Source organism: Mobula birostris, chromosome 1 (genome assembly GCF_030028105.1).
Source record: "Mobula birostris isolate sMobBir1 chromosome 1, sMobBir1.hap1, whole genome shotgun sequence".
Classification (NCBI taxonomy): domain Eukaryota; kingdom Metazoa; phylum Chordata; class Chondrichthyes; order Myliobatiformes; family Myliobatidae; genus Mobula; species Mobula birostris.
The window spans coordinates 77,012,716-77,024,890 of NC_092370.1; the positions used below are offsets into that span (position 1 = coordinate 77,012,716).

Below are 12,175 nucleotides of genomic sequence, written 5' to 3' on the forward strand. Positions count from 1 at the left end.
GACTGTGCTCTGCGATCATCTACACCAAAGCAGGACATAAAGGCCAGGGTGCAGCCACGACACTGGGCTGTGTGTCGGACTGGCCTGCCTCTCAACAGCACCTCTTGATGCATCTTCACAAAGTCCCCCAGAAGTGTAACAGCAACTAATACAGCCGATTTGTACACGGCAGCTTGAAGGAGCAGAAAGGCCTATTCTGCACTTTATCTCAAAATAAATCTTTGAGAAAGAATGGCTAAATCTGCTGGACCATTATATCATCTGGTCACCCCGCTGCAGGAAAGGTGTGAAGGTTTTGAGAGGTACAGAAGTTCACCAGGATACTGGATATTTTAGAGGATATTAGCTATAGGGGAGGTTGTGTTGTTTCTCTGGAGTGATAGAGGCTAAGGGGAGACCTGACAGAAGTTTATAAAGTTATAAGAGGCATAAGTCTTTCTCCCAGGGTTTAAATTTCTAAAATTGGAGGGCATCCATTTAAGAGGACAGGCGTTAAATTCAAAGAATATGTACAGACCAAGATTTTTGTTTACACAGAGAGATGTGGGTACCCAGAATGTGCTGCCAGGTTTGGTGATGGAAGCAGGTATGATAGAGGTTGTTTAAGAGGTTCTTAGACACATGAATATGCGAGGGATATAGACCAGGTGCTGGCAGAAGAGATTAAGAGTGATTGGCTTAATTAGTTTCTCGTTTGAGTGAAGAAGGTTGAGAGGTGTATTAAATTATAAGGGGCCAGCAAGCACCTTTCTCCCCAGGGTGCCAATGGCCAATCCCAGATAACATCCTTTTTAAGAGGAGTGGTGGAAAGTTTAGGGGACATGTCTGAGGTCAGTTTTTTGTTCACACATAGAGTGGTATATCTCTGGAATGCATTGCCAGCAGTGGTGGTTGAGGCAAATACATTGTGGGCATTTAAGATACACTTAAATGAGCACATGGATGAAAGAAACATGGAGGGTTATGGGCTGTGTAGGAAGGAAGAGGCAGATTGATTGTGGAATCGGTGAAGGGTCAGCACCATGACATGGGCCGAAGGACCTGTATCTGGGCTGTACTGTTGTATGTTTTATGTATGTATAAACGGGAATGGGCTCAGTGGTAGTAATAGCTCAGAATCTTGGCGAGGACAGCACTGACCTCTGAAGTGTTGGCTCTGGTGTCAACACCTCAGAAGCCCTGGCCCCCTCTTCATCACTACACTCTGGCCAGAGGTGAAGACAACAAGAATATAAACAGAGCACCTCCCAGCTGGTTCCATGGGCACCAAACACGTGACCTACACTGTGAGAGGCGGACTGATCTCCTCGCTGCAAAGCTCATCGTATTACAGAGTCACAGAGTGCTATTGCACAGAAACAGGCCCTTTGGCCCATCTAATTCATACTGTCTGATCTTCTGTCTAGTCCCATCTATCTGCATCCAAACCATACCCCTCCCATCCATGTACTATCCACCCTTCCCTTAGATTACACAGCTGAATCCACATCGACCACTTCCATCTGCAGCTCATTCCACATTCACACCATCCTCTGAGTGAAGACGTTTCCTCCTTATATTTCACCTTTCACCCTAAACCTATGAACTTTAGTTCTAGACACTCAACCTCAGGGAATAAAAGCCTGCATGCATACACTCTTATCAATATCCCTCATAATTCTGCATACCTCGAGAGATTTCACCCTCATTCTCCTGTGCTCCAGGAAATAAAGTCTCTCCCTAGAACTCAGGTTCAATCCCCTTGGTCAGCCTGGATGCTCAAAGCCTCTGGTTTGGGGTGTACAGAAGACAAAGGCCCAATGCCTGCAAGTTTCAGACCTGGGCCAGGGAATGGAGGCTGGAGGCCAGAGGTGGCCTATCCTAAGGTTGGAGGAGAGTGAAAGAGTGAGAAGAGGTTTGTTTTGTTATCGCTTATGTTGTTCTGCTGGTCATGCGCTTTTGGCATCAAAATGTGTGGCGACAGTTGTGGGCTACCCCCAACACATCTTTAAGTTGTTTTGGTTGTTAACACTAACAATGCAATTCACTCATCTTTCGATGTACATGTGATAAATAAATGAATCTAAATCTCAAGTGGATCAACACTCTCTGGAATTTAAAGAAATGGAGACAGAGTGGGTTGGAGGGGGGGATCTCAATGGGTCATGAGTTGCACAGTTACAGTGATATACAGCACTGAGCACATCCTTCAACTCAACTTGTCTATGCTATCCCATTCAAACTAGGCCCATTTGCCTGTCATTGGCCCATATTCCTCTCAACCTTTCTATCCATGGACCTGTCAAAATATTTTTTTAAACTTTGTAATTGCACCCACCCATCTCAATTACTCCTCTGGCAGCTCATTCGATATGCCCATCACCCTCTGTGTTAGAAACTTGCCTCTTTAAATCTTTATCACTTTAAACCCTCGCTCACTAGTTTTAGGCTCTCCCACCCGAGGGAGAAGTCTGTGACCACCCACCTCACCTGCCCCCTTCATGATTTCATAAACCTCTATTAGGCTGCCTCTCAGTCCCTGATGCTCCACTGGGAATAAATCCAATTGATCCAATCCTGAGCCTTCCCGACGTGGGGTACACTGTTTCAGAACGGAGCCTCCCACTTCGGATGGAAGTGAGCAGAATGTTAATCTCTCGGAGGGCCAGGTCTCCCTGAGAGCTGGAGGTCCGATCAGTGAACGCAGTCGAAGGCCCTCATTGATAGACATCTACGTTGCACGGTCTTGGGGATGGACAGGAACGTTGGGCCAAGGGACAGCAGAGCAGCCTTGAGGGGCTGAATAGCTGCCACCTGCTTCTGGTCATTTTCTTCTCAGGTTTATGGACTAGGAAAGATTTCTACAATATGAGAGAAAGGGGCTTAGAGGGGACAGAGAGAAAAAAACAATTAGAAAGTGGGTGGAGAGAGAGAGAGAATTAGAGGAGGGTTGAAAGTGGAGAGAGAGAGATGGAGGGTGTAATGAGACAGACAAGTTGAGAGAGGGAGGGTGGAATGCAAGAAAGAGGCAAGGGATGGTGGAGAGAGAAAGTCTACATGGGGGTGCAGAGAGAGCGGTTGGGAGATGGAGTATGAAGAGAAGAGAGGGACAGTGTAGAGAGAGGAAGACTAGTGAGAAAAGGAGAGAGGGAGAGAGAGGGGCAGCGAGAGAGAAAGATAGCAAGACAGAAATTGAGAGAGAAAAAGAGAGCGAGGCAAAAACTGTGAGAGAAAGACATAGCGAGAGAGACAGAAAGTGAGAAAAAAAAACAAAATATAAACTTATATCCCCGAGTACTGAGCACCTTATTTAACAGAATATATAATCTGACAATGCAATGATCTAACAGACTTAAGCAATGTAACATCCTCCTCATGATCCCAGTCTCCGCCTCCCTCCTCTGTTAAAATGCTCATTAAAACCCCACTCTGCTCAAACTTATGATTGCCTCTCCCAATGTCCACGACGGTCCTTGGTTCTTGTTGGTTTACACTTGCATGAAGCAGCAGGCTGATTTACTATGTTAAATATGCTACATAAATGCCAGTTGTTAACAAAGTCTTTTTTCCCCATTAACACAATCCATCACCACCCAGGAGTTTGACAGCAGCTCCCCATCAATTAAACGCTGAGTGGGAAATTTAAATCAATGGTTTAGAATTTTTGACACGTGTCCTGGAGACTCTCTGCATTAAAAATATCATCAGTGAAAATCTCACATCAAGGATTCCCACTATTTATTGCAGTCCTCTCAGTGTAGAGTTGACACTGTCCAGATTTGTTACACAAATAAAACAAATAACCAGTACTCCAAATGCAGCACTTAAAACTCAATGTTTAGTTATTGAAGTAGTAACAAAGAACTAAAGGGAAGGTATCTAATACCTCTTCTCCTTCCCTTCACGTCTAGGCAATTCACGTCTAGGGAAACATGTTTTTTAATGTCCACATTTAAAACCTGTTCTTTTTTTTTTAATCCCCCTTCATAATGAACACATTCCTACTAGCTGTCTCGGCCTTGGTCATGAAAATACACACTCAAATTACACCAGTCTCTGCATCATACTTTAACATAATTCAACAAAAGGCTCCTGAAGCCCAGTCCACAAGCTTTAGGGGGTTGCACGGTGATGATGGTATAAATTTATCAGAAGTAAGAAGAGCCTTCTGCTATTGCCAGCCACAAGCACAATGTTAAATGTCGATTTTCACTATTAATGCAGCGAGGTGGGAGTGGATAACTGGATATCTGTCGCAATAATCAGTCATAACTATTGATTGATAAAAGAACTGCACTCTCAACATTGGCTCACCGAACTCCAAATCCAAACACAGGATCATAATTATTTTATTTAATTTAAGAGCACCTTTGGTGAATCTTTATGCTTCAGTGGTTATGCATTAGTACCATTGTAATTCTTCAAATGCATGGAAGCACCTTTGAAAAACAGGTAAATGACATTGCTATATCTAAAATACTCAACATACAGTTCCAATTGTTGTGGAGCAGCTCTGTTCTGTAATTTCAGTTTTGTTCAGAGTGGCGTCTATTCCTTACTAATTTTGAAGGCTTAAAACACTCTTCCTACATTAAAATGTAAACCCACCTTTCAAAGATATCCAACTAGACAAGATTGCCTGCTGATTTTATTGCAATCACATCCAGGTTAAGAAAACTTAGTAAGATTGATATTTTCGTTAAAACCATTGTTTAAATCTGACACTTACGTGAACACTGAATCTTGCCGTTTTATTGTATATTTAATAAATCTTATTGTTGCATACTTGAAGCTGTGTGTGTGTGTGTGTTCGTTCTGTGGACTCTTGCCCCAGGTTAATTTATCCAAAACAATCCCAGTCTAATGACTGTGGAGCCACCCGTTCCCTTTGGGGGGCGGGGGGCGGTGGAATCCCACAAGTGTAGGTGTTCGGGTAGGAACCCTGTGCATTAACCAGATGGCAAGCCTAGGTGCCAGCCACTGCAGCCCACGGTCGTTGCTGCTTCTGCCACTGTTTATTTGCGACTATTTGTTATTTTTGCAGCTTCTCGGCATCAGAGCCACGTGAGCTGGAACCCAAGGCAACTCGGCCGCAACATTCCTTCACACCCGGTATACAATGCATCTTAACTAAGTCACACTACCTACAAAGACTGCACCTGGTCCCACACTAGGATATAGTGTGGCTTAACTAAGTTATACCCTTTACACGTAACGCCTTAACCAATTCGTTACCTACTTATAATGTACCTTAACTAATTCCTTCTGCTTTCCTTAAATATTGTATCTGAACCAACTCGTTCTGTTTTACAATGTATCTTAACTAAATACTGTTCTTTTAAAAATGTATCTGAATCGAGTCCTCCTTTTGCAAGGTATCTTAAAAAAAAGTCGTTTTCTTTTTAAAGATTTATCTTAAACAAGTCCTCTTTTTACAATGTATCTTAACTAAGTCGGGTTTTCTTAACATTGCATCTTAACCAAGTCGTCTCCGTTCACAGTGTACCTTCTAACTAAGACTCATGTGCTAGGTCCGTATATCTTAATTGCCCGAAGCCCGGCACGTATTGTATCTCAATCGGCTCCCACCACCCGTCAGTACTGCACACCGTGACTGGGGTGGACGAGAAGGCCGAGCCTCTTCTGCCCAAGGAGAGCCAGCTGGACAATCTGCCCCAACCCTTCCCCTCCTCCCTCCTCCCTCCTCTCATCCCTTCTCCTACCTTTACTCTCCCTCCCTCTACCGCACCCTCTCCCCCTTCTCTCCCCTCCACACCTCCCTCCCTCTCTCCGCCTCCCCAGCCCTCAAGCTCCCCGACCCTCGCCACCCCCGCTCCGCTTCTTCGAGCGGAACAGCGAACAAACACGGAGCTACTCACTCTCGCCCCGTTTATTTTATTCCTCCTGATTTAACTTTTGACACATTCACGGAATTTTTTTGTGTGTGTGTCTTAGCTTTGTGCGTGCTGACGGTTACTTACCTCTCAGTGATCTTGGCTTAGCTTGCTTGCGGCGAGACATCCTAAGCGTAAAAGAAATACCCTCTTCAAGACTTCGGTATGGGGCTTTTTTTTTGTCCTCGCCTCTCTTATTAAAAGCCCCCTTGATACGTTCCCCAGCGCTCGGCCGCCCACTGAAAATGTTGCTGCCCCTCTCTCTCTCTCTCTCTCTCTTTATCTCTCTCCCATAGAATTAAAAATAATCAGATCAACGCACTCCAAAAAAACGGCAGCATCCAGTAAAATCTGTTCTTTTCTTGCAATAAAGAATTAAATCTTCAAAGACTTAAGATCACTACAGTCCACCCGCAATTGTTTTTTTTCTTTAAAAAAATAAAATGCAGGGGATAAAAATCAAGCGTATATAAAATAAAAAATATATTGGAAGCTTATAATACTTTTGCTGCATTCTTGAAACTCCTCCTGGGGGGAGAGGGGGTCTTTCTATAATTTTACATACACATCTTTATATTTAAAAATCCTTGTTTGGACGCAGCGCTTGCAAAAGGTCAATTCTGAGCAGAACAGAGAGTGGCGACCTGCCCCGATCCTTCCTCATCACAAACCTGCAAGATCTTGGACTGCGCTGTCGCTCCGGTACTCCACATAATAATGGAAAATTTAAACAAGGCCCCAAACCCATCAGGACAGCTCCAGAGGGGGCCCCATACCCACAGGGATACGCACTGTACGTAATCACTGAGGAAATCATTGTCAGATTGAGAGTGCACGTTTGGTGCATGAAACCGGAAAGCCGCAAGCAAGATCTGGATTCCCCGAACCCAAAAAAACTCCGGATCTGGAGCGTGGTGTGGCTGCAGCCTCGGCTCCTGCTCTCTCCATCTCCCTTCCCTTCCCACTTTCAGAACAACTGCTTTCAAAGCCGTACTATTCCCCCTTCTGGTCGGACCTCATATACAGCGCAACCTCACCTACCCGTGTCGCGCGCGGCATCAAAAATAAACCCACTCTGGCAACAAGGATCTCCTGTCCTAGGCGAATTCCTTCGCAACTTTCCGCCAGAAATCTTCCTCAGAGGCGTTCGTTCTTTCCGTTCGCTACTGTTGGCTGCTCGGCTATATTCCTGCGGCACTTGAAAGTTACTTTAAAAAAGCCCTGGCGTTTGTTTTGAGAAGTTGCAACGTTTGTGTGTTTGAAAGTGGCAGTGTGTTTTTGTTTGTGAGTGAGTTTGCAACACTTGTTAAAATGTAAATCGAAATCGCTGGAAAAAATCACAGCAGGGCAGCCAACGCCGCCTGAAGAGCTGCGATGTGAGAAGCTGTATTTGTTTCAAAGTTTGTTTTGAAAAATTGTACCTATTGCAAAAATTGCAAGATTTTAAAATATTAATATTAGTTTTGAAAGTAAGAATTTAGAGTGGTGATATTTTGACACGTTCTAATATATCTTGAAGAGTTATGTTTAGAAAGATGAACTGAGCAATTTGAAAATTGAAAAATATCTATTTTGAAACATTTTTAAAATTTAAGATTTAGCATTTTTAAAAAAACAACACAAATAAAAGTTATATTTTGAAATTACATTTAATTTGAAAGGATGAAATATTTACTTTGAAAAGTTAGCTATTTTAAAAAGTACTACTAGTTATTTTGTTGAATTGTAGTAATTCATAGTGTCCTGTCTACTTAAACAAGTAAATGTTAACTTTGGAAGTTTGGAATACTTTGAAAAGTTGTAATGATTGTTCTTCAAAAAGTGATATTTTCTAAAATTAAATTAGTTATCTTTAAAAGTTCTGACATTTCAAAGTTGTAGTGAATATATTCTAATGCTGTGTTCATTTTGAAAAATAGTAGTACTGCGAAAATATACAAACTGCCCGGTTTTAATATTTATCTTGAAAAGTCATAATATTCAGAAAGCAATATTATTCATAGCATGTTGAAAAAATCTCTAATTCATTGTGAAAACATTTTGAAAATTAAAATTGAGGAACTGTGATTTTAAACATTCTATAATTTTATAAATTGCATCATTATAGTATTTAAATCCTGATACTTTGAAAAATTGTAATATTGAGCAATAGTAACACTTGGAAAATATGATATTTAACAATAAAAGTTATAGCTTTTAGAAATCCAAATACCTTGAAAGGTTATAATATTTTGAAAGCAACATTTTATTTTGCACTCAGTTTTGTATTATCTCAATGCACAGTTTAATGATTGATGTGGACGAACAGTATGCAGACAAGCTTGGTACATATGACAATAATAAACTATTTCACCAGTTTAGCTGTAATAATTAATTTGGATTATGTGTTTTAAATTTTGAAAGGTAAATGAGACAAATGTGATTACCAGCTACAGATTGATTCCTTTAACGCTCGTTGAAGTTCACTAAATCGAAAATGGTAAAACTGCTACCCCCAGCCATGCTTGTGCTGTCCTGCACACCTTTGACTTTTGCACCTGCATGCTACTAAATTACTTAGTAACACATGCCAAATGCTGGAGGAACTCAGCAGGTCAGGCAGCATCTATGCAAAAAAGTAAACAGTCGACGTTCTGAGACCTTAGTCAGGGCTAAAGAGGGTCTCAGCGCGAATGTCAACTGTTTAATCTTTCCATAGGTGCTGCCTGACCTGCTGAATTCCTCCAGTGTTTTCTGTGTATTGTTTTGGATTTCCAGCATCTGCAGACTTCCTCTTGTTTATGACTAAATTACTTAAAATCTTTTCTACTGATTCCAGTACCAGAGACATTCAAATGCATGAAAATACTTTTGAGCTGTCAATGCTGCCCTGTCAGTGCTGAGGGTAGGTATTCAACTTCCACCCAAAACCCAGGCAGCATTCGAAATCCACTGCACCTCATGGGAAGCACATCCCATCCCATACTTCCTGAGGCAGGTCAAGGCAGGGGCTTAGAGTGGGCTAGGGAGCTGCAACCTTGTCTGCTGGCACCAGATGGAAGGTTAGAACTAATGCCACCAACTAAACACCTACTGAGTCATTGAACTCAGGAATGATCCTGGGTCTCAATTGGAGATGGAGGTATCAATAGTGCTTCAAAATAGGTCTGCGTGTAGTTGCAGTGAAGAGTGAATCACACCAGGCAAGGTTCGTGTTCAGGCCTTTCCAGAGAGTAAATACTCACTAGAGGACCATTGAGCTGACAGACCAGGTCATCCATCACTGGTTTGACAGAAGTACTGACATCGGGTACTCAGACCAACATCCCAGCTCCTCCCCCAACCATGCACGGCAGGACATCGAAACACAGCAGGAAAAAGTGGGGGTGGGGACATTTAAAGGAGATCTGAGAGGCAAGCTTTTCACACAGATGGTAGTATTTCTATGAAACAAGCTACCAGAGGAGCTGGTGGAAGCAAGAATAACTACAACATTTGATCAGGTAGAATTATGCAGCACGTAAACAGATCCTATGGCCCAGTTTGTCCATGCTGACCAAAGTGCCCGTCTGAGCTAATCCGATTTGCCTGTGTCTGGTCCATCAGAGGTGGAGAGGGGTCAGCAACTTTAAATTCCTGTGTTATCATTTCAGATCATCTGTCCTGGGTCAAGCACATAAGTGTAAATACAAAGACAGCACGGCAACAGCTCTACTTTCTTAGAAGTTTGCGAGGATCCTGCATGTCATCTAAACTTTGACAAACTTCTATAGCTGTGCAGTGGACAGTGTACTGACTAGTTGCATCAAGGCCTGGTATGGAAACACCTATGCCCTTCAATGGAAAAGCCTCCAAAAAATAGTGAATATAGCCTAGTTCATCACGAGTAACGTCCTCTCACCATTGAGCACATTTACATGGAAAGCAGTATCTATCATAGATAGATATACTTTATTAATCCTGAGGGAAATTTGGTTTTGTTACAGCTGCACCAACCAAGAACAGAGCGTAAATATAGCAATACAAAAAACCCCAACAATCAAACAACAAAATGCAAACTATGCCAGATGGAAAATAAGTCCAGGACCAGTCTATTGGCTCAGGGTGTCTGACCCTCCACGGGAGGAGCTGCACGTTCGATGGCCCCAGGCAGGAACGACGTCCCGTGCCGCCAAGTGTTGTATCACGGTGGAATGTGGCTGAAGTCCAACAGTAAAAAGTTCAATATCCAGTCTGCAAACACGTTCCTCGATCGTAATATACCCCGGATTGCACCATCCGTTGTTAGCCAGAACAGTAAGCACCGACCTCCTTTACGCTTACCGCTCTCAGTGCACTTCCGGTCAGCCGGAATGGTATTACCCACTGAACTCGTCATCAAGGGCACCTGCCATCCAGGCCATGGGGTCTTCTCAATACTGTCAATAGGAAGGGGGTACAGGAGCCTCAGGGCTCACACAACCAGGTTCAGGAACAGTTATTACACCTCAATCATCAGGCTCTTGAACCAGGGGATAACTTCACTCAGCCTCACTCACCCCATCACTGAACTGTTCCCACAACCTATGGACTTACTTTGAAGGACTCTTCATCTCATATTATCAATATTTATTGTTTATTTATGTATTATTATTATTATTGCTTTTTCTTTTTGTATTTGCACAGTTTCTTGTCTGTTCTGTTGGGTGCTGTCTTTCCTTGATTCCATTGTGTTTCTTGTATTTACTATGATTGTCTGCAAGAAAACAGATCTCAGAGTTGTATATGATGGCATGTACAGTATGTACTTTGATAATAGATTTACTTTGATCTTTGATATCCCTCTAAGCCTATCCTATCCAAATGTCATAATTGTACCTGGCTGTACCACATCTTTTGATAGCTCATTCCAAATGGCTGCCACCTTCTGTGTGGAAAACTTGCCCTCAGGTCCATTTTAAATTTACCTCCCACACTTTAAGCCTATGTCCTCCTGTTTTGGACTCCTCTGTCCTGGGGGGAAAGACTGTGCCCATTCAGGTAACCTCTGCCCTTCCATGAGGTCACCCCTCAGTCACGTACATGCCTGGGAATACAAACCCCGCCCATCCTCAAGTCCTGGTAATATCCTCAGGAATTATTTTTGCATACACTCCAGTTTAATGACATCTTTCCTACAGCATGGTGGCCAGAACTGTACACGGCACTCTAGGTGTGGCCTTATTGAAGTATTTTACAGCAGTAACATGCTTACTATTCCAGAGAAGAGTCACAGAGCACTACAGCACAGAAACGGGGCCTTCAGCACAACTAGTCTGTACCAAAAAGATCTTCTGCCTGGTCTCATCTACCCGTACCAGTGCCATAGTTTTGGAGAGGGTGAGAAGGAGACTTACAGAATGCTGCCTGGATTAGAGAGCATGTCTAATGATGATAGGCTGAGTGAGCCAGCCATTTTCTCTTTGGATTGAAGGAGGATGAGAGGCAACTTAATAGAAGTATACAAAATGTTAACAGGCAAAGATTGAGCAGAAAGCCAGAGACATTTTTCTAAGGCAGAAATGGTTAATACAAGGGGGCATAATTTTAAGGTGATTGGAGGAAAGTATTGCTGGGGGGGTGTTGTCAGAGGTAGGTCTGTTTTACATAAGTGCATGGAATGTGCTGCCAGGGGTTGGTGGTAGAGGCAGATACATTAGAGATATTTAATAGACTCTTAGATAGGCACATGGATGATAGAAAAATGGAGAGCTCTGTGAGGGATAAGGGTCAGATTGATCTTAGAGTAGATTAAAAGGTCAGCACAACATTGTGGACTGAAGGGCCTGTACTATACTGTAATGTTCTATTTTATACATTCTGAACCTCCCATCCGTGTACTTATCAAACGACTCTTAGATGTTATAATTGAACCAGCACCTGCCACTTCCATTGGCACCTCATTCCACAGTCGCACCTCCCTCTGAGTGAAGAAGTTCTCCCTCAGGTTTCACTTGAATATTTCACTTTTCACCCCAAACCTATGACCTCTACTTCTAGTCTCACCTAACCTGATGAGGAAAAAGCCATATTCATACCCCTTGTAAATTTGTAAATCACTACAAAATCTCCCCTTATTCTCCTGTGCTCCAGGGACTGATGAATGATGCTGGGATCAGGAAGGACTTGAGGGATACAGGTCTAATGAAGGCAAATGGGACTAGTGAACTTCGGCCTCGTGGTTAGCATGTATGACTTGGGACAAAGGACCTGTTTCTGTGCTGTACATTTCTATGACTATTATATGAGAATAAGGAGCAGGTTGACTATTCTATCCCTAGACCCTATTTGCCCATTCAGTAGAA

General features: G+C 42.8%; 1 protein-coding gene across 5 annotated transcripts in view; it reads right to left on the bottom strand.

Annotated features, from left to right (window-relative positions):
* LOC140197538 (zinc finger protein 521-like) overlaps positions 1-6,855 on the bottom strand; it is a 484,469-nt gene extending 477,614 nt beyond the window's left edge. For 3 of the 5 annotated variants that reach the window (XM_072257613.1, XM_072257621.1, XM_072257604.1), the window contains exons 1-2: positions 6,545-6,854; positions 5,961-6,001 (exon numbers count right to left, since the gene is read on the bottom strand). In XM_072257613.1, the coding sequence (XP_072113714.1) occupies positions 5,961-6,001; positions 6,545-6,720 (217 nt within the window). In that variant the 5' untranslated portion in view covers positions 6,721-6,854. Of the gene's footprint in view, positions 1-5,960; positions 6,002-6,544 lie in introns of all 5 variants that reach the window. The other 2 variants (XM_072257631.1, XM_072257641.1) reach the window with 1 other exon arrangement.
* Between the last annotated feature and the right edge of the window lie 5,320 nt (positions 6,856-12,175).